Here is a 23932-nt window from a genome sequence, read left to right on the forward strand (position 1 = left end):
AGTATGTTATACTTCACTATATACACTATATATACTTCACTATATAATATATACTTCACTATATATAGTGTATATAGCATATACAGTGTATATAGTATCTATATAGTGGAGTATACATGGTGTTTATATAACGAAGTATATATATTATAGTGAAGTGTATATTGTATATATATATATATATAGTGAAGTATAACGAACATACTAAAAAGGTACATAAATCATTGGCTTATAGCTCAATGGATTTTTCACAAATGAAAGCACTTATGTAACCTGTCCCTAACTCAATTAAATGAAGTACTATCAAATCCCAGAAGACAATCTCAATGTAAAAAAAAAAAAAAAAACCTGATTATCCTTTCCTACATATTGGAGGGTGTTGTTTATTTACTTACTTTTGAAACAGTTTGTAGCCCTGGCTGTCCTGGAACTCATTCTGTAGACCAGGCTGCCCCCGAACTCAGAGATCCACCTGCCTTTGCCTCTTTGTTGAGATTAAAGGTGTGCACCACCACTGGCCGGCATAGGGTGTTATTTTATTACCAAACACATGGTGTGCGTGTGTGCACATATGTATGCAAATGCATGTATTTGTCTGGTTTTTGACTAGGATCCTAAAATAGTGCCCATTTGCTACACTCTGCTCTACAATTCCAACTTTGAAGCTCTACGGGAGAGTCTTTTGTTCTTATTCCTTTTCCTCCTCCCTTCTTTTTCAGCTGTATATGGCCTTCTTATGCATCATGGTATGTGTTCTGCTTGCATTTGCCAATAGACTAACTACAATATTGATTTTTTTTTTAGCTAAACAAAGTCTGGTGGTTCATGCTGAGCAACAGGAAACTAGATGTAATTGGAGGTTATTGAGTTCAGAATCTAATTGTGAATTATTTGGTTTTAACACTTGAACAATCAAGTTAGGTACCAACCTATGTCTTTGACTTAACTCTATTCATTTTGACCTTTTCTGAACGATGATGGTACTAAAATTTGTTGTGCCTTTATGATCTTTCTACACATTGCCATTTCAGAGAAAACATCGAAGTGACTTAGATAAATGCTGCCTGCAATTAACATTATTTTGGCATTTAAAAAGAAAATAACACCATATTATTAACATGGTTGGTGAAATTACAGGTTATTTTCCTCTTCCTTGTTTTTCTGTAGTCTCTCATTTCTTAGTATGAATATATTTTACTTTCATAACCAGAAAAATTGTTTTAAAAAAGCTTCAATATTCCAATAGTTTGGTAAGGCTTAAAGAAAGAATTAATAGTGCAGTATAATAAGAACATGTGATTATAGAACAATTTACAGACTGAGAATTTAGGAATTGCTTTGGCCTTTTGAGTGCAGCTGTGTGATTATTAGGTTGCATCCCTTCTTCTAAACACTAATTGATTTTTTTCATATGTAAAAATGAGACTCCAACACTAAAGAACTTGAAGGTCTTCTTGGGTTTTCCTATTTTGTTATGTAATGTTTCTCTTTTTCTTTTATATTTAAAAGTTTTTTAGCCTCCCATTATACACATGGAAATGCACATACCTCATCTTTCTTTGTATTTTCCTTTCTTTTTCAGAAAAGGCTTGCTGACTTGTACTAGCATCCACCAGCATCCATTTTATTCGATACTTTTAAGACCTGTGCTTAGTGCCAAGAATTCAATGTTGATCCTTTCCACCCAGCAAAGCTAGGTTGTCTGACGGTGTTTGTCACTATAGGAAGGGGAAAGAACTTCTACTGGAGTAAGAACAGTGGAGAAACCTTAGTGTTGTTTTATACTTTATTAATGATGGATAGAATATTTTGGCTCATTAAAACTGAGCAACGTCTTAATTCCCCTTGAAATTACTTTCTCCTAGGTGACACTCCACCAGTTTGTTGTTTGCATATGAAACCCTTGAATGTATAGGTTGCTGTGGTGCCACTTCTTTTCCTCTCAAGAAACGGCCCTACTTTCTAATCCCCCATACTCTCCCTTTACTAGTCTGGGAAATTCAATATTGGGTACTCTTACACTTTACACACATGGCTATTTCCCTTTCTTTTGCTTCCCCTTCCCTCTTGCCCCTATCCTCGCCCTTTCTCTTTCCTCGGTTTCTAATCTCTGTTATCTTCTTCTTGCTAGGTGCTTTCCCTTCTTTTGAAATGAAATTAATCACTCTATGAAAAATCCGTGCTCTTGATATATAATGACCTTGAGTGTATAGTTACACCCACTCCTGTAATCGCTGCAAAAACTCTAATCAGCTATATAATCCTCCCGAGTAAATACTTTCTCGTGTTTCAGTATTCAAGATAAATCGGAAATGTTTTTCTTTATTTTTCCTTAGGTGTTATAATGATATGATTTTTTGAAAAAGTTTTGTCAAATTTGAGGTTAAGTAATAATTTTTATTTTCTTAGGTTTTAGTCCCCAAAGCATTTTAACATACAGTAGTCTGTGTGCTCTTTTGAAAATTCAATTTCTTTTTATCTACCATACTGTGGATAAAAAGTGTTATGTCTAGTTCCAAGCAATGACCTTACAAATAAACTTTAGAATGTTACCCACTAGTGTTTCTGTTGTTACTTATAACGATCGTCCTGTAGTTCTTCAGCTTATTCCACTCCTCTAGTGTGCTGCTTGGGACTTTATTGCATTCAGTTTCATTGTCACATGGATCAGGATTCTCCCGCACCATTTCCCTGTGGTTCACTCGGAAGAAATTTTGTTCTCATATTGGATTATCTCTGAAGATTATTTATTTATACTAATAATCTCATAATATTCTTAATTGTTTAAAGATATTTTATTTTATGTGTATGAGTGTTTGCCTACATGTAGGTTTGTACACCATATGACTGTAGTGCCTTTATAGGCCAGAAGAGGGCATTAGATCCCCTGCAACTGAAGTTACAGAGGGTTGTGAACTGCCAGAGTCCTCTGGAAGAGCAGCCAAGCTCTTAACTGCTGAACCATCTTTCTGGCCCCGGTTCTTAAGTAATTTTTAAAAAATATCTTCAGTTTGACTTGTACTTTAGGTAGCCATCAGCATTCCAAATGCATCTTTTATCTTCTTAGAGGATTTAAATAGTCATTTGGATAGGGACTGGAAAATCGGATTGTTTTCAGTGAGACTTTCATTAACAAAGCCAGGAGCAAACCATGTTCCCAAAGTACTCTTCTAAAGAATGTTTGCATCAAAGTCTTGTTTTTCACCAATTCCATTTCATTTTCACAAGATGGCAAGAGATATCAGAACTGGCCAATGTAAAGGTTAACCCTGTCACCTCCTTGCTCTAATCCTCTGTGGTTGGCCTTTTCCTGGGAAGACATGAGCAAGCATCTACTCATCCAAGAGAAGGTGTTGACTAAAGAAACATTTCCACCCGAGTCTAGCCTAGTGAACTGGTAAATTTATTGGATTGCTCACAGGAGGGTGGGTGGCTCAGAGCAGCTGTATCGCTGAAAGAATAGGTGACAACTCATGACAGCTACATCCTTAGAGCTCTGTGCAGCCAGACCAGCCATCAGGAGACTCTTCTCCAACAGTAGTTAGTGCTTATATAACCTTGCAGAGGGGTTTTTTAATTTGCATTTTTAAAACTTTGCTTAATTCAAATTTAAAATTTTTCTGTGGTGGCATTTCATTTGTATTTTAATAAATAAAACTTGCCTGAAGGTCAGCGAGTAAAATAGCCCCACTGGTCAGCTTTACAGACCAGGCAATGGTGGCACACACCTTTAATCCCAGTAGCCACACTCGTTTGCCATAGGAACCGGATGTGGTGGTACATGCCTTTAGTACCAACTCTAGAGAGTAATATAAAATGGGAGGATACAGTTCTCAGTCACAGTCTCATTCTGAGGTTTCTTGGAGGTAGGATCACCATTTTTAGGTTGAGATTGACGTAAGAGCCAGTGCCTGGCTCTTTTTTTTTCTGATCTTCAGGCAAGCTTTATTTATTAAAATACAAATGAAATGCCACTACAGTTTTCATGTAGTATGTTTTAATATTGGTTTCCCCTCCCCTGTCTTCTCCCAGATCCTCCCCACAGTGCATTTTTCATTATTTTTATATAATATATTATATTCATATTCTATTTCTTCCTTAAACTTTTCTCAGAAACTCTGAGGGGTGGGGGGAAGTGCTTTTGAATCTTGTTAAGTTTCAGGAATTTTCTGAGACTTTTGAGTTGTTTATTGCCTCAGACTTTTGAGTGTCACTTTCTCCCCAAGTCTTAACAAGCTTTCCACCTGGATGGAATACTTCAAGAGAACCCTCAAAGCACTGCATATTCATTTCTTCCATTTGGCTGGTGCTTGTTGGTTAAACTTGCTAACAAGATATGGGAATTGACTTAACCTTGAATAATGTAAGGAAAGGCCAACAAATAGCCTTTGGTAGTAAGGAAAGCTATGTGATTGCTCTATTTTGTATTTCAATCTATGGTACAAAGGTTGAATGTATTCCATTTGAAAATGAAAGATAATATATTATAATGCATGAACAGGTGTCCTTGAGTCTGATGGCTTGGCATGAATTACTGCTTTACTCATGAGTAAATATGTAATATGAGCATTTTGGCAATCTGAACCTCAGTTATCTTGTTCATGAAGGACGTAGTAATACTTATTCTCCCTGATTCTATAAATAAAGTACATGGTGAAAAATTGAAGAATGTTAGTTCTCTTGAACTTTTGCTAAGTTTTTTTTTATTTGTTTGAAACATAGTACTTTTCCATTGGCTATTTTAGTTGTTCAGTATCATACTTTGGAATATGTTATTGTTTTACATCCAAAAATAAGAAAAGAGCAGCGACACTCATACTGTTATTTTTTTCTGGGTAGTTTCTAAGAAATTATAGGAAAATTTCATAATGAAGAAATGAGTCCAGGCATTGTGCCAAATTTCTCTTGTCCTAGTACTTAGGAGTTTGATGTCAGCCTGGGCTACATGGCAAGATCCTGTCTCAGCATAAAACAATGACATCTAGGGACAACTCACTGGTAGCACATTTGCCTATCATATGCAAGTCTCTGGGTTTGATCTCCAGTACAATAAGAAAACAAAGCAAGACAAAAAGAATAGGAAGAAAATGAAAAACTTACCAAACAAAACCAAAGTGAGATATAAGAACAACTGTCATGCCTTCCATTTCTTCTATGCGTTTCCATTTTTAAAGTAAGAACAAAACCTTAATATTAAGAGATTACACCCCAGAGGGCCCAGAAATATTCATGGCCCCTTTTCTGGCACAGAAGTAAAGGGAAGGGATTTAGGAATCAGATGGATTTTGATATGATTCCCAGTTCATTTATCTCCTGTAATAGTTTTGCGAGCTTTGCCAAATTAATCTCTTTAAAACTTGATTTCTACCCATGTAGAGTGGAGAGTAATAATTATGTCTACATTATAGGTTAATTATGATGGATAAATATAAAGAATTAGGTGCACATTTTAATACATTAAAAGGAAAGCTTAATTTTTCTTTCGCCTAATAGCCCAGGCTTGGAGACCAGAAATGCACCTCACAGTAACATTTCTCAGAGCCTCTAATGTGCCAGGAAAATTTGCTTCAACTTCAATTTAATGTGCTGTTTCTGAACATATAAGTTTTATACCTTTGAGTTCTTGTGTCCAAGTCAAAATGAAGGCTTTGCCTCTCAACACAATACTTTTCCAAAGTGTAATGATAATGCAACTTGCAATCAAATCTCCCTGTTTCAAACTATTACTGAAGAGCATGCAAAAGAGGTTCCAGAACCAGCAGAAGTTTGAACCTCCTGTGTGTTAGATATGGCAGGAGTAGAGGTTTGATCAAGTAATGCATAGACATAAATTGAAATGTCGTTGGTCCTTTCCATGGGGTTCACAATTTCAGGCTGTATTGAATTTTTCCTCATTGGTAACAGTTAGTCAGTGTTACACTTTTGATCTCAAATGTCTCCCAAGGGAGCATGTGTTAACAGCCTGTGTCACTACTGGGAGGTGGTACATCTTCTAGACATGAGCCTAATGAAATAAAAGGATTGGGTCCCTGAAAGGAGTATTGGGAACTTGTCCCCACTGACCACTCTATTTTTTTCATGGTCATTATGTGGTAAGTAATTTTGTTCTACCACATACTCGCCATGATAGTGTTCTGCCTTGCCACATGTCCAAAGCAACTGAACCTAGTTCCCAGCTTACATGATCATAGACTGAACCCTTTGAAACTTTTAGCCCCAAATGGACCTTTGCTTTTTGAAAGTTGTTTCGGGTATTTTGTCACAGCAGGGCAAATCTAAACGACATAGTCTAGCTTGCAAATGCCAGCTTAGGTAGGAATGCCAGGTCTACATAACAAAAACAGCGCCTGATGTCTAGAGTTGGGCACCGTGTAAGCTACAAAACCCATCTTTCTTCTACACGTCCTTACATTAGTTCCATTTGGCCTAAAAGACTGAGAGTAAAGTAGCAAGTGCTGGAGGCTCTGTTCCAGCTGAAGGGTCAGCTTCCAGCCTACGCTATGGCTATATTCTGCACCCATGTGTTCTGCACATGGATACAGTAGCAATTTAGTCGGTGGAATTCTCCTTCCTAAGGCTTCATAATGTAGGAAAACAAATCTGATCAATAAGAAACCAAAAATAGCAAATGTCCACATGCATGGGTTTCCTTTCTCTGAAATCCTTGTGACTTCCATCTCATCACCTTTTTATTAATGCTCAGCAAACTGTCACTCCCGGGTCCTGTTAGTTGTTTTACCCTGTGCTCCCATCAGATTCTGAACAGCTTTGGATATTGCGAAATTTATTATTCAAAGGGATCAGATACACTAATATTATAGCTTCCTAACATTCCTCTGGAAAGCTTCTATGAGAAGCAACAGTAAATGATGAATTTAGTTTCACCGCATAGTCGAATTATGGAAATAGAAAATGTCAACACAAATTTCAATACAATCGCAGAATGTATTATTAACTGAATAAACTGTATTCTGTAGAATCTTGCAATAGTATATCTTTTTTTTTGGCAATTTAAGGTTGTAGAGCTGCTTCAAGGGTTTTCTTTTATGCTCTCTGAACAATATCCCAAGTACTAAAACCACCGGTTTTCTAGTGAACCAGATGGCTCTATTCTAACCTGACCTTAGGAACCAAATGCCCTGTGCCCTAGTGCTTAAATGTAATTCTGAAGCTGATATGTACCCAAGCTCCAGGCTGGAGAGGAATTAATGTCTTCAGTGGAGCAAGCCTATCAGTATGGTCATTTCAGCTGAGTCAGCACTGTGTGCCCTATACATACTATGTACCCTATATACACAAGGTATATATACAGGGTAGGATAATCTTTTATTTTAATTTTTCCATTCAAATATTTACACTTCCTCCCCTCCTCCCATTCCCCTCCTGCTCCCCCACTCACTCTCCTCCCTCCACCTCCCTCCTTAAGTGATGGCAGGGAACCCTGCCCTGTGGGAAGTCCAAGGCCCTCCCCCCTACATCCAGGCCTAGGAAGCTGTACATCCAAATAGAGTAGGGTCCCAAAAAGCCAGTACATGCAGTAGAAACAAGTCCCAGTGCCTTTATCAGTCAGCCCACATTGTCAGCCACATTCGAGGGGGTTTGATCACAGGTTTGTTCAGTCCCGGTCCAGCTGGATTTGGTGAGCTCCCATTAGAACAGGCACTCTGCCTCAGTGGGTAGACGAGTAGGATAATCTTTAATCTTTAGCTTTATATCAATATATATCTCATGTGCTTTCTGAAGGTGTGCCTACCCTGTCTAGATATGACATGTTTGTATGTGAGAAAGAGACATATCTTAGAATGTTCAACACTGATTATCTTTTTCATTTATTTTTTTAATTTTTTTTTTTGGTTTTTTGAGACTAGATTTCTCTGTAGCTTCGGTGCCTGTCCTGGAGCTAGCTCTTGTAGACCAGGTTGGCCTCGAACTCACAGAGATCTGCCTGCCTACCAAGGGGTGGGATTAAAGGCGTGCGCCACCACTGCTGGGCAAACAACAGTGATTATCTTAAAAGAATGAAATTAGTTTTCAGATTAAATCAAGATTCGAAGGATCACTAAATATAGCTCACAGTAGCCCAAGATGTTCCACTAAAGTTTGAAACCATAAATACTATTGAACCATGTGTCGTATATATATTTTATCTATATAATGGATTTTCCTTTCTTTCCAGACATACCTATGATAAACTTCAATTTATAAGTAGAATAAGGATTAGCAGCCATAAATAATAATGAACTAGAATAATTATAGCAATATAATAAAACTAAAGCTTATTATTTTTATTTCTGTATAATACTTTTGTAATATAGGTAACTGAAATGTCAGAAATTAACGCTGTGAACAAGAGGGTATTATGCTCTTAAAACTCCAGTTAACCAGTATTTATTGGGCATATGTTATGGCCACTTCACTAGGTGTCATAGATACAGTGATGGAAGACATAGTCACCAACCTGAAGAAGTTCATAGCTTGGTATAAAGTAAGGCACATAACTTCCAGAGAACTACACACTATATGGCTCAAATTAGACTTCTAACCCAGATGTGCCAGGATCTTCTTAAAAGACATTAAACCTCTTTCTCTCTGTGAAATGGAGCTTTTAAAAGAACCTTTCACTAAAAGAATAATAGGAATATAGAAGTGTTTCTTGAAGCCACAAAGAGAAAAAGAGAAAAAAAGCCCAAAGAAATAGACTATTGGCTTGGCTAGTGGTTAGGAATTTATTCCTGGTGATTTAGATGGTCTCAGTGACAATGGCAAGAGATTGCTGTAATGGGAAAGGAATGGGGTCATTTCTGATGGGGCCGATTTTCAAACATCTCTGTATGAAGTCTGCTGCCTGCTTTTGAAAATGATTCTCTTGGCAGGGTTTTTTTTTAATACTTCACAAACAACTGATATTTCTCTAGACAAAGTGACTGCACCACTGTCTTGAAATTATTTAACCTTAGTATCAGTTAAGCTCTAATCAAATTCTAATGTGTTTCTCAAAGAATTACCTGTAGACCACATACTGCAAAATAGACCATAGTGAACTAAGCAGATTTCCACATCCCACCCCTGTGTTCTGACTCCAAATGGAGCTTAGGAAGACTCCCAGTTAAGTCTCGTGCACATTGTACTTTGAGGATCATTTACCCCCCAAACCTCTTCAGATGTTGTCAGAGGACTGTTGGTCCCTGATAATCTCTCAATGGTCTAAGAAGTCAAGACTATTTTCATAATAGCACTTAGACATTATTTACCTCATTCCCTGTGCTCATGTTTATACAAATGGTGTAAAAGCAGTAGTGGGGAAAATTGCTAGCATCATTTTTTGAGACATGGTCTTAACGTATAACCCTGGCTGTTCTGGAACTCACTATGTAGACCAGACTGGCCCTGTGCTCGCACGGTCCAACCTGCCTCTGCCTCTGTGTGCTGGGACTAAAGGTGCATGCCATCACACTCGACCTATCTGCGAGCAACAAATTAAGACTGACGTACTAAATGCTACTGATCATACTCCTGTGCAGGTATAGGAAAAAGAAAATGTCAGTGTCCCATAAAAATGTCTCCAAGACTGTGTGTTCAGCTCTATATAGGGAATCTATATTATATCTCTCTATATACAAAGCTTAGTCATCATTGCGGAAGAGAAGGAAGGAAGATTGTAAGCCAGAGGTGGTAGTGGATGACGACAAGGAAACAGTGTTTTCTGAACACAGCAGGGAAGTCAGTTTCACATCTGAACTCACAGCTGTTCTGGCAGAACGCACAAGACCCTTGTAGGCTAAAGCCAGACAAATGACAACATGGAAGGGGAAAGTGGGCATGAAGTGCCCCACTCCTAGCTGAGGAGCTATGGGCATTTGATAGCTTCAGAAAGAGGGTGAGCCAGTTCCCTTTAAGGGCACGAGCCCTGCTAGTACCAAGCTCCAAGGCAGGCACCCCACCCAGCAGTATTTGTACAACATGAATTGGACTTGATGGTTATTTTTTTAAGAGAGAGAACATGGAGTTGGGTGGGTAGGGAGGTAGGGATGGACTTAGGTAGAGTTGGAGGAGAGGAGTGGATATGATCGGAGTATACTGCACGAAATGTCGACAATCAATAAAAATATTAATAACATTGTTTAATTAAATAACATTAAACATATTACTAAAATAACATATAAAGATTAAAAATAAAACTGAAGGTTAGTTTAAAAAAGAATACCCTGGCGAATGAATAAAATAGCTAATTTTGTTAAATCTCTCCTCTATGCCACTTCCATTTCTGCATTCTGAAATACGCTGTTTCTGTGTGCGGAGATGAGAAGCCAGCAGGAGGCAGCTTGTGATCCGATGCTCTATTGTGTTGGAAGAAAGCGCACGAGTGAGATAGAGCTGTCAGCTGAACTAGCTCTTCTCTTCGGAGAGCTCCTTTAACTTGACAACCTACTGACAAACAGGAGCGCTTCAGAGCTAAATATTTGGAAGACCTCTCAAAAATGAAAACTGAGCCTGTCAAGGAAAACCACTGACAGTCTTTTCTGCCAATGATATAATTTTAAGTTTTCTGGCAAAATTGGAATTTTAAAAATGTACCCACTACTTGAACTTGATAAGTTGATACCTTCCTGGTATTTGGACTTTTCTGATTATATCAGAGTTGATATTAACATGTGATTTACTTTTTTAAATGCTGTATAGTCTTGAAATGAGGTATCACTTATATCTGTGTAATCCAGTGAACCAAGACTTTGCAGATGATCAGTGCACAATATTAAAGTGGATAGATGATGTCTCGGGGCCCATGCGACAAATTGGGTACAGTTCTGCACATTTGCAATCCCAGTACCTGGGACTTGCTGGCCAGCCAGCCTAGCCTCTCAGTGAGATCTAGACCAATGAAAGACCTTATCTGAAAAAACAGAGTAGATGACATCTGGAGAATGACACCTAAAGTTGATCTTTATGGACCCACAAACATAGACATACCTATACAGGAGCCTCCCACAGGAACAGGAAGATGTGTGTGTGAGTGTGTGTGTGTGCACACACACTCACGGGATGTGGATAAATGAAAGAGCCATTAAATATAAAAGGCAAGCCAATGAATTTTGATTTAACCGTGTGTGTGTTTTGATATGGTTCCAAATTATGTCTTATATCTAATTAAGAATTCAGTTTGGGTGTAGTATTGAAGTGCAGTATATACAAATATCTGGAAATACTATTAAAGCAACACTTACTTCTCTAGTCGCATCTTTTCTGTAAGTAAAATTTTACCTTCATATACCTCCACTAAAATATCACAATTATTCTAATGCAAAAGCATATATGAATTTCCAGCTGCTATAAATTCCCTTGCGATAAGTCAGGCATTAAAGAGGTTTGCTTAAATGATAAATAAGACCACTCTTCCATACTATACTTTGAAGAAATAATATTTTAATAAAATTATGTTATGTAATTACGGTGACTTCAAATGAATGATAAATTCCTTGGAATTAACTTCTAATTTTGTAAATGTCACTAGAAATAATCTAAATAAGCAAAGGTTCTTTGAAGTCATCAATAACTTTAAAACATGTAAATGTGTCTAAGACCAGAAAATTGGAGAATTGTGAATCTAGTTCTTGTGTTCTTAGTGATATGCTAAACTAGTGGAAACCAGAATGAGTTAAGACAGGACTGGATGTTTTCAAAACAGCTATACGAATTGTTACTTGTAAATGTGATAGGTTTTTCACAAATGTTTCGTCTGTGACCTTTTCTACCGAGTGCTTCTATTTTCCTACTATTTTTAATATGCTGCTTTCTTAAGACTCCATCTGCCAGAGACAATTTTGTATGATATCAAAATGGATCCATTCCCAAGTTCTCTGATGTAATAGGGCCCTCCAAACCTACAGTTGAAATATCTGAGAGTTCGTGGAAGTAGAGCACCTTTCTAGACTATCCAGAGTTATGTATTTTTGGTCTTATGAAAGTACGCCTTAGATTTCCATTTTTATGAACTCTGGTATTCCTGACTGAGCTAGTTGTCTTTCCCAACTGCCTAACGTATGGGAACCCCCCACAAGTAGACTTCATCCATTCTAGAAAGCAGTGGATTCCCAAGCGCTGACACCATTGCAGGGTCAGGATGCCTGAACAGCATTGAGATTAGTTTAACATCATCTACTCTGAACTTTAGTGCCCTTCTTATTTGTGATTTACTCTTGGTGAATACTTCTTCTTCCCTAATATTAAAAGAGTGTAGTTTTGACTCATCTCCTCATGTTTTTTGGTGTAATGCCAAGGTCCTGTAAATATGCTGTCACTATGCTTATAATATTTCATATGTTATACAAATTTTTAAACTTATTTTATATTTTGACATATTAGTATCGAGGTGAGTAAAAAGATTCAGAAACACAGAACTTACTATGTCAGGACTTAGTAAGAATACTTGCTTAATGAGTTTGTGCTTACAAGTAAATAAGATTAGACCTGAATCATAATATCTGAATTATAATATCATAATAGCTGAATTATAATATCAGCTGTCACCATGAACCTGTATCTAATTTGTGTGCAATGTGAATACTAAAAATAAAATAAATGTCCTCAATAGTACGTAGGCTAGAGATCGTTGTGATTAATATTTTAATTGGATGATATTCAGTCATAGTGGTAAGAGTTCTTGCAGGGGCTAGAGAAATGGTTCGGTGGTTATGGGCACTTGCTCTTCTAGAAGACCTACGTTTGACTCTCAGCATGCATGTTGGGTGGTTCACAACTACCTTTAGCTCCAACTCCCTGGGGAATCTGACACTCTTTTGGCCTCTGTAGGCATCTGCTACCACCACTACATACACAACTAATTAATAAACAAGAGTTCTTATATCTTGTTTTGTTATTACTGTTCCCAAGAAAGCGGGCTGTGTTTTAGTTATTTACTGTAACTCCACAGCCTAGTGCATAGTGATTGGGTTGTCATCTGAAGGCTTTGAACTCCAGTCCTCAGAGATCAGTTTTACAAGCTTCGAAGAAGTGTTGTGAGTATCCCAGGATCTACAGTGGCAGTAGCAATCTCCATAGAAGGCAAAAGGCCATCTTTTTAACTGTCCCTTTGAGAATTCACATCCACTACATTTTCCAGATCTTGTTAAAAATGAAGACACCACAAGGCCCAGTGGGTCACACTTGTAATCCCAGGACTCTGGAGGTTAAAATGGGAGGATCAGCAGTTCATGGTCAGTCTCTGCTCCATAGTGAGTTTGAAGCCAAATCTAGGCTACATGAGTCTCCTTTTTTTGTTTGTTTGTTTCAAAAAGGAGTTAAGGGCCTGCAAGTGTCTCAGTGGGTAAAGGTGCTTGCCATGGAAATATGACAACAGAGTTCATTCTGTAGACCCTGTGTGGCGGAAGGAGAGAGACAACTCCCACAGGGTGCAGCACGCACATGTATGTGGGCACACACATGTACATTGCAATAAGCAAAAAAGAGAGTTCTCCTAGCCTTTCAGTGTCTATCCCCCAGTGTCTGTCTAATTTAGGAATAGTAAATGTTTGCAATAGTTTGTGAATATGACCACATATATACTGCAGTATCATAAGTGCCTCAGTTTACACAGTGACTGTTTTGCGAACCTTCAGAAAGATCACTTAGAAAACTGAGATTATAGTTCAGTGCTAGAACATTCGCCTGTTATGCATGGGCCTTGGGCTCAGTTCTCAGCACAACAGAAAAGAAAGAAAAGAAAACGGAGGCTCCTGTAAAAGGTCACAAAACCTCATTTGGAAAGCGGAAAAATTTAGCATCAGCTGAAGCGGTGATAATGGTCACGTGCAGCACTGGAAGGTCATGGGGAAGCTTAAAGGAAAACAAAGCTCTGGAGGTTTGCTTTCGCAGCAGAAACTCACACACACCCAGCAGTCATAAAAGGCTTTCTTTAGATCCTTGGGGTGTGGCTTAGTGGTCAAGTGCTTGCCTGTCATTCACAGTCTCATTCAGGAGGCCTTGCCTTTAATTCTCAGCCCTGAAACGCAGAGCTAGTTTTGGTTTGCTTTATTTTGACTTTGTTCCACTAAAATGAATCTATTCTTCCGAGTTCTAGAGTCAGCCATCTTATTTTGAGGTTTTCAATAGAGTAATAAGTCGAAAACAAATTCAACTTGGAATTGTATATCCATGTTGATTGGCTTTTGTACTTGTGTGGGTGAAGTGTGGCTTCTCCGAATCAAATTTGGCCTTGTCCTTTTAAGGCAAGCACTGTACCAGCTAAACTATATCCCCAGCCCCAACAGTATCTGGCTTTACAGGTAGCTATGACTAAGGGAAAAAAATGATCAAACTAAGTTTGATACCAGTTAAGTTGGGTTTTGTACTACTTAACACATACATTCTCATCGAATGCCTACTAGTGGGCTAGAGCTTGCCGACTGAGTGGTTTGTCATATGGCCACAGTTGGAAAGGCTGAACCGTAAAATTAAACTACACTACCAATTCCGGCTTCTTCCAACCCTGAGAACCAGTTTTTAAAATTTCCCGCCATACCCCTGGGTTGTCTCTCTTTTGTTTTTATTTTTAAAGTCAAATCTCATTCAAATTTCAATAAAAATAGCAAACTAATAGAGAAGAGCAAAAGAACAGCACTTAAACCACACTGTCTTGTCTTCCTCTCTCTCCTTGCTGCGAATTCAGTTTTATTTAGAACTGGGACAATGGCAATGCCTACCTTATAGGGCACGTGTTAAGACCCTAGTTTATAGATAAACCTTATCTGGTAACCTTTTCTATCCAGAGTATAGGTAAAATTCAGAAACTAAACCAAGTGTCACTGACCAACAAATATGAACGCTGCAGGGTTCTTGCACTGAAGCCCCCAAGTGCTCTCCGGAAGCTGTTTTACTCTTTCTGTAGACCCAAGCTCAATTGTCTCTTCTCAGCCAACAGCGGTGGAGAAGCGTCAGTTGCAGAGGAGAGCTGATTCTGTGAGCAACGAGAATCTTCCTCCCTCAAGGAAAATTGTCCAGTGTTATATATTTTTTAATGAATTATGCTGATCCATGAGATCTATTCCAGTTTCAACAATATATGATTTAAGTACAAATTATTAACAGCCTGGAGACAGATAATATTACTGTTATATTAAATAATGGTTTACAAAGATAATCCACTGTCAATAACAAATCATGATTAGTATATCTTAGTTATGAAAATAGGACACTATTAAATATGCATACACTTTTGTCTGTGGAATAAGAAGGAAATATGATTAAAGATGAAATGTTTTTAATATTCCAGAGATAGAACAGATTATTTATTCATTTGCTTCACATAGTCCACTAGAGCAAAAATTATGTGTTAAATATCTAATGGAATAAACTTAATAGTTTCTGGATAGTTCTTCCACTTAACTTATTTTTAGTGAGGTGAGCACACACATGCCACAACGTGGGTATGGGAACCAGAGACCAACATTGTGCATTTGGCTCCATCCTTCCATCTTTACAGGGGAACCGGGTCCTGACTTAGATTGTCAGACGCCAGTGGCAAGTGTTATTTGCCGAGTCATCTTGCTGCCCAACGGGAACATATTTAATCAGTGTTTAATATGTACATTTTACAGAAATAAAACACTGTGTACAGATTGTTTCTAAAAATATTCTAATTCTGTGCTGAAAGGTATTTTCTGTTCCCTTATGGAACACAAAGCTGATTCTATGGCTGTATGTACCAGGCAGGTTTTTTGAAATAAGGACTTAGCTAAGCATATTTGACTATGTTAAGTGTGATATGTCTGCTACTAGAAGGTTAACAAGATGACTCATGAATAGAACATGTGCCATGTAAATGTGAAGACCTGAGTTCAAATCTCCAGGATCCAGGTAAAGTCGTACAGAGTAGTGCGAGCATCTGGAATCCCAACTCTCCTGTAGGGAAATACGGAAAGAGACAGGTGAACCCCCGAAGCTCAAAGGCCGCCTAGCTTGGAATATGCAGTGGAGAAAAGCAGCAAGAGGCCCCATCTCGATCAAGGTGGAAGGTGCAGACTGATAGCCCAGGTTGTCCTTTGATGTGCACATATGTCACAGCATGTGTGCACTTGTACTGACAGATTAACGAATGTGCACATACAGTGTATACATATAAAACACAAAGATTAAAAAGCTACTTACATAAGCATAGTTAAAATTTATTATTTGTGTAAAGCAAGTTTTCCAGTAAATTTTACTAGTGTGAAGCTTGTGACTTCCTGACCATCCCATAACTAAAACCATTGCTATTGTGAATTAAAAGACTCTTTCCACTCCGAAATAGAAAAGATTCTTAGTTTAGAGAGGGAGTTAGGTGTTCTGACTGACTTCAGGAAAAATGAAGAACTAGATAGAAGTTAAAATTCAAGTGACGGGAGCTGGTGAGATGACTTAGATGGTAGTAAAAACACTTGCTGTCAGGCAAGATAACCTGAGTGCTGTGCCCGGGAACCACTTTGGGGAAGGAAAGAACAGAATCCCACGTGTAGTAATGAGGAGTGGCAGGGCTGCGTCCCCAGCACCCCGGCCGCCTGGCTAGCTTATACCCCGAAATAATTACATGGACACTGCATTCTTTTAAACACTGCTTGGCCCACTAACTCTAGCCCTTATAGGCTAATTTTCATATCTCGATCAACCCATCTCTAATAATCTGTGTAGCATCAGTCTTACCGGGAAAGATTCTAGCCTACGTCCATCCTGACGGAGCATAAGCTAGCAGGCAGCCGGGGTGCTGGGGACGCAGCCCCACCACTCCTATTTCAACACCCACGGTTTTCCTTTGACCTCCACTCATGTGAGTGTGCTCACACACACGTACACATGAACACACACACACATACGCACATCAAATAAATCTTACAAACAAAAGTGATGGAACATTTGCTTTCCCTCGGGAAAACTATGTAGGGAAAATTAGATCTTGAGGGATAGATACATAGGCAAATGGATAAGGGAGCAGTGATCGGAATGCATGCAGGGAACTTGAGGGCGAGAGGACAGAAAAAAAATAGGGTTAATGAAAAGTGAATGACAACAAATGGTCCCATGTGGTTGAATCTGAGTGTGCATGATGTGGGGATGTAAGGGAGATACACCAAACTAGACGACTCAATTGAGACCATGTCACATGAGGTTTTACACCGTACACCAAGGAGTAAGACTTGAGTAGTAAAAAATAAGCAAAAATGGTTGAGCTGGACGTACCAACACATGCCAGATAAGCGAGCAGTAGGATACATTCTGATGAAATTTTAAGGGGCTATCTTTTAAGTTACTGGACTTGAAGGACTCCTGGTGAAGTGAACGTTAAGGATGCTGGAAAATAGGGAAACCAGTTAGGCTATGGAAACACTACAAGGAATTATGAACGCAGCGTGAGTTTGAAAACGTGTTCTGATAATAGGAGACAGCAAGAAAGGAAGAGGGACATGGCTGATCTCATAGCTGAGCACTAAAGTGTTGGAGAGGGACACCGCTGCTACTAAAGCACGTGACCTGAAGAGTTGTGCTGCCATTACTGTGATTTGGAACCCTCTGGGCAAGGAGTCATTTTCAGAAAGACGCAAGGCACTGGGGGAAAAAGAGATATAATAATGCCTAGGGTATATTTTAAAAAAAAACATTTATGAGGCTGGAGAGAAGACTTAGTTGGTAAAGTTCTTGATTTGCAATCCTAGCACTGGAGAAGCAGAGACAGGAGGATCCTTGCTTGCTGGCCAGCCCACCTAACTCAATTGGCAAGTTCTAGGTTCAGTGGGAGGACTTGTCTCAAAGAATAAGGGGGAAGAGGGAAAGAAGCAGAGAAAGACAATTTTACCTTGAGCCCGGCCTCCCCTACATATACACACAAGCACATATACCCAACCTAAACACACACACACACAGACACACACACACACACACACACACACACACACACACACACACACACACTACAAAAAGAGAAATGTCTTTGATATTATTAGAAGTGTAATTCAGTCTATTTCACCATTAGACTATATAAAGTATGTGTGAATATGAATTGTGGGGATAGAAACACAACCTTGTTCCTGTTGTATACAGAATGTACATTCTTGGCTGTGTTTTTAAATATAATATTCTTAAATACAGTGGCTAGTCTGAGTAGCCACTTCTGGTACTGAGTCTGTAGCTTCTAAGAGAAAAATCTATTTCCACTGCTCAGAAACTTATTAGAAGGCCTCATCTATGCTGTAAAAAGAAATCTTTCAAAGGGCAATATATTCCAGACTTGACTTTTCAAATTATCTGTGCTGTTAAATATTATGCATGTTACAAGATCACATTATGTAACTGATAAAAACTTTACAGCCAGATGTTTTCCTAAGAGTTGGCAAAAGGAAAAAGACAAAGAAGTCTGTGTTTCATTTCACAGTTAGAATTTAAGCAAAGGTAAATACCAAAACAAACAAAAAAAACCTAAGCAGGTTTTCTGCTAAGTTACCAATTCTTAAACCCATATGGGAAATCTGGGTCCTATGTTTGTTTTAGATGAAGATACAGAACATGCTCTCTACATTTTCTACTCCCTTCACTTCCGGTATCTTTTGAGATTTTCCTCCATGCAAATAGACCGTGAGTCATTCTCTTGGACTGAGTGGTGACACATTAGTCAGTGGGAGTCGTAAGAGTTTAACTCTCATGTGTAAACGGTTCTCTTGGAGCTTCGGCTCTCTGGAGTGCTGGACTGGAGAGGCGGTTTAGTGGTTAAGAGCACCTGTAGCTTTTCCAGAGGACCCAGACTTCGTTCCCAGACACATAGTGCTTTGGAACTCCCTGGAACTCCAGTTCCAGTGGATCTGACAGCCGCCTCTGCACTGCAGGCACATTGTGTACATAAAGGTAGTCACGGAAGCGCTCATATGCATAAAATAAAGCCGTGAAGGGATCTGTAGTGATACCTTTTGCAGACATTAGGAAAGGATCCTACCCAGTGTGCTGTGACGTATTTCTATGTGGCCTAATCCTTTGCAGTCTTTTGCTAGGAGGAGCTTTAAATTTCAAGGATTGTTTGGATTTTTAAAAAAATCCAATATATATATATATATATATATATATATATATATATATATATATATATATATATATATATCTCACCAGTGAAGTTTTTTTTTTACTCATAATCATTGAAAGGGACAATATTATTTTGGTATCTGTGTTTCAATTCTAGTCTAAAGGTCTTTTAGAGTCTTATTTGTGGGAGGTTGTTTATCCCAGGCTGGGGTTTGATTATTAACCCTGAGTAGTACCTTAACCTAGCTAGTATCAATAGGAGGTTTCTCTGGTTGGCAATACATTAGCACCCGAAGAACCCTTCTTCTGCTTCAGATCGTGCATCCTGGGTCATAAAAGCTAGGAGGATTATAAACCTTGGAATGGCTTGAACGATAAGTCATTCTTAGAACATTCAGAAAGACGAGGTTTATCTTGCTTTTCTAGCCAAATGTGTTTGGGAGAAGAAAGGAGGTTGTTACAGATGTGATATCTTTGGTAACAGTTGTGTCTAAGTTCAGGTTTGTCCTTAGCTGGTGCTGAATAGAAACAAATACTTCTATCCCTTATCTGTGTTGTTGTCCTTGCAAACCTGAACAGGTCCATGTGTGAAAGCTTAGAGCTCTTGGAACAAAATATCTGTCTGTCTGTCTGCCTGCCTGCCTCCTGTCTGCTTTCTTTCTGTTTTCCTTTCTTGTAATAAATGTTAGTTGGGTGAAGGCGTATCCTTTTCTACTGTTATTCTTTTCTTCTTTACTTTGCTTCATAGTGCATTCATTGGGACCGAATATTATTTCCTTACATCATTTTATACGTGTATATAATGAACTTTGTAATGGCCTACCCATTGTCCTCTCTTGCAGCATATCCTCCTTTCACAGCTTTGCTTCTCCTTCCCAAGTAGCTTGTGTAAAGTTGATATTCTCTTTGAAGATCTATGGAAATAGCACATCATTAATATGTATATCGGCTGGAAAACATTTTATGTACATTATTTGTCTCAGATCCCTATCTTGTTATATACGTCTTTGTATATATTAGTATCAGGTACATATGATAATCTGCCTCTTTATAAGTTAAAAAGAATGCCTCTAAGTATTTTAATATTCCTTAGGAGGTAAGTTCTATCATCTACCAGCCAGTGGACTATTTGTTATTAAGAAAGCCTTTATGAAATTTGCATGTTGGAGTGCTTTCTCAGGTCTGTATTTCTAGCTACTCAGGAGGCTGAGACAGGAGGACCTGAGTTCCAGGCTTGCCTGGGAAACAGAGTGAAACCTTATCTCAAAAAAAAAAATGCAAACTAGGCCCCAGAGGTAATGCTGTTGAATTTTTGGTAATTTTGTGTGTGATGTTTTCCTTTAAACTATGAGCTCCATAGATCCATAACTAAATCTTGCACATGGTTATAACCCTTATGACTTTTGAATATGTAGTAGGCACTTAATAATGTTAATTGAATTATAGTACCTCTTTTTGTATCATTATATCTCATTTTAAATGTTTTAAATCATCCGTTAAAATTGGATTTTTATCTTAAGGATCTCAAACTAAAACAATTCATTTCCTTTTACAGGTGCAGGAGACATTGTTGCGATCATGATTGGCAATCTAAAAGGAACAAAAATTCTGCAGTCTATTCAAAGAGGCATCCAAGTAACCATGGTCATAGAAGTAGGAAAAAAACATGGCCCATGGGTGAACCATTATTCGATTTTCTTTGTTTCCGTGTCCTTTTTTATTATTACGGCAGCAACTGTGGGCTACTTTATCTTTTATTCTGCTCGAAGATTACGGAATGCAAGAGCTCAAAGCAGGAAGCAGGTTTGTAAAGATCCCTTTTCCCAATTTTAAAATGCCGTTACTGTTTCAATTATATCTTTGGTTTCATGTATATTAATATAATTACTAGACAAGGTCTATGCATATGTTTTATGAAATCTAGTCGTTCTAAAAGTATATCAACTCCCATCATCTCAAGCCCTATATTCTGTCATTTGCCAAAGAAGCTAATCCTGATTAAGTCTTTTAACACCTAAAGGAGCACAGCCAACATTTATTTGTAAGTGACTGTAAATACATATGTTGCTTTAAATGAACTGTTTTTTGAATTATAAAAACATTTCATAGTCAAAGAAAAAAGAGAAATTATGAAGTTCAGATGAAGAATTCTTCACAAAATCAATATAACTGTTGTAACTGCCTGAAGGTAAATATGTGCGTGTGTGCATGTGTGTGTGCGTGCCTGCATGTGTATGTGTGTGTGTGTGTGTGCGTGCCTGCATGTGTATGTGTGTGTGTGTGTGTGTGTGCGTGCCTGCATGTGTATGTGTGTGTGTGTGTGTGTGTGTGTGTGCGTGCCTGCATGTGTATGTGTGTGTGTGTGTGTGTGTGCGCGTGCCTGCATGTGTATGTGTGTGTGTGTGTGTGCGTGCCTGCATGTGTATGTGTGTGTGTGTGTGTGTGTGTGTGCGTGCCTGCATGTGTATGTGTGTGTGTGTGTGTGTGCGTGCCTGCATGTGTATGTGTGTGTGTGTGTGTGCGTGTGTGTGTGCGTGCCTGCATGTGTATGTGTGTGTGTATGTGTGTGTGTGTGTGTGTGTGTGCGTGTGTGTGTGCGTGCCTGCATGTGTATGTGTGTGTGTGTGTGCGTGTGGGGGGGGGAGAATGTGGGAGTGGAGCTAAAAGAAAAAATGCTGAGTTCCACAACAATGTAGGTTTTATTACAATTATTTATTGTGCATGTGGGCGAGGGAAGCTCATGGCATTCGTATGCATATGGAGGACAGAGGACAATTTCCCAAAGTCTGTACTCTCCTTCCAACATGTGAGTTCCAGAAATTTAACTCATGTTGGGATTAGATGCAAGTACCTTTACTTCCTAAGCCATTTTACCAGCCCAAGGAAGGTTTTAAAAATTTAATGGTTCATGATACAGTGCTAAAACTCCAAACAGACTGCATGTTCATAATTTTTAGAATGTTTTGACATCAATGCTTTAGTGTGGAAATGATAGAACTAAACACCCAACATCTTATAGAACAAACGTATCTATGATTATTTATCCCTGATCCTGTCATCTTTAAACCGTCTTCACCCCCTTTCATAGCCTCACTTCTGTAGTTAATCGGCTTAGATTCTGTGGCCATCCATGCACACCTATCTTCAGTTCTCTTGGGTTTTCCGTATCTTTGTTATAGAGTTATCCTTTTGGCATCCATCAGGTTTGGTTTTAGGGTCTCCTGTTGTATACTTAAATCCATGGGTGCTCAAATCTCTTGTGTAAAATGCTACAGTATTTGCATATGACTTATGCATATACATATACTTGAAATCATGTCTACATTACTTATAATAACTGATACAATGTTTATGCTATGCAAATAAGTCTTATGCTATGTTTTACAGGGAATGACTCTCAGAAAAACAGCCTTCACATATCCAGGAGAGATGCAGTCTTTTTGTTCTGAATATTTTCAGTCCAGGGTTTGCTAAATCCATACACTTGAAGCCTGTGCAGAGTAGACCTCTCTTGCATTCCTTGTTTGTAAGTTTTGCAACTTAGGTCCCCAACACATCCTTCAACCTCACTGTCTGATTATATCTGATTCTGCCAAGAAAATGGAAGCAATCCAAAGAGTAGTTCTACATTGCTCCCTGTCTGTGTTTAGATCCTGCTGCTCTTCCCTGCCTTCTGTTTCTACAGGTGTTTTCTGCAGCAGCCAACATTCCCTGGCATACAGGCTCCTTCTTTCTTTTCTGCAGCAGCCAACATTCCCTGGCATACAGGCTCCTTCTTTCTTTTGTATGCTCAAGGCTATCACTCCAGCTATTGTCCTTTCTACCTACTTTTAGCCATGTCTCCCTTTCCGCTGGTTCTTTCTAATCAATACGAGCACAAGGCAGTATTGCACCCATTTTCAATGGAATTTCTATTGTCCCTAGGCCAGAAACTATTGAGCTATTCTTTCCCCCCACATTTCCCACATAGCCTTCAAGAACAAATGATAATGGTTTTATGATCAGTATACACCCAGATTATAATTATTTAGCTACTTCCATTCCTCCTTCTTCCCTGGTCCATGCCACCATCATTATTTACCCTTCCCTTCAAGGTTTCTCAGTGTAACTGCAAAGTGTCATACCGCTTCTCTCTAATGTCCAGTTGGTATTTAATGCTCTCAGGTGATCTTGTGGTAGAAGCACAAAAAAGGGTTTTTATATAATCTGAGAAGTTCCTCAAAGGCAATGAAGTTCTGGCCACTTCAGGTACTAATTCTTCAAAAAGCAAAGAAGACCTCAGTGTATTTAGGACTGGAAGCAACAGATTTCTTGATTCACAATAGATGACAAGTTTAAATTTTATTGTAAAACCTATATAAAAATTAGGTGCCATTATATAGTAATACATTGTGATTATTGGAATGTTTAGGATGAATTGACGTCTGTCCTCTTCAGTGAAGGAGCTTATCACAATGGTGTCAGGTCCAGCATGTTACTAACTATGATCAGAAGGATGTTTAGCATTCCTATCCCAGGTCACTCAGCAAATTCACACTGTGTTAATATTTGACATTTGATTATCATGCAGTTTTTTATCTTTGAGATTGAGAAAAATGCTATCACGTATGATTAACTATTCAAAGGTTATAGTCACAACTGTAAGAGTGGTTTGTGTGTGTCCAAGGTAGAATCTGTGTTTCTGGATTTTAATTCCTACAATAAATCTATAAACCCCTTTACCAAGTAATAAGGTTTATTCCTGGCTTTTAAACAACAGAAATAAATTATTCACAATTACAATTCTGGAGGCAGGAGCAAAGGGTTTGTAAAGCACTTTTGCCTGGTGTTGCACAAGCTTCATTGCACATTTAAGCCTAATCCCATCTTTCATTTAAGCCATTTTCAGAGATTATAATATATT

At 38.4% G+C, this 23932-nt stretch overlaps 1 protein-coding gene across 2 annotated transcripts in view; it reads left to right on the forward strand.

The window, feature by feature from the left end:
- Positions 1 to 23932, forward strand: part of Rnf128 (ring finger protein 128) — a 103139-nt gene that overhangs the window by 50967 nt on the left and 28240 nt on the right. For both annotated transcript variants that reach the window (XM_075957660.1, XM_075957659.1), the window contains exon 2: positions 20585 to 20832. In XM_075957660.1, the coding sequence (XP_075813775.1) occupies positions 20585 to 20832 (248 nt within the window). The remainder of the gene's footprint in view (positions 1 to 20584; positions 20833 to 23932) is intronic.

The sequence above is a fragment of the Microtus pennsylvanicus genome, chromosome X, assembly GCF_037038515.1.
Source record: "Microtus pennsylvanicus isolate mMicPen1 chromosome X, mMicPen1.hap1, whole genome shotgun sequence".
Taxonomy (NCBI): domain Eukaryota; kingdom Metazoa; phylum Chordata; class Mammalia; order Rodentia; family Cricetidae; genus Microtus; species Microtus pennsylvanicus.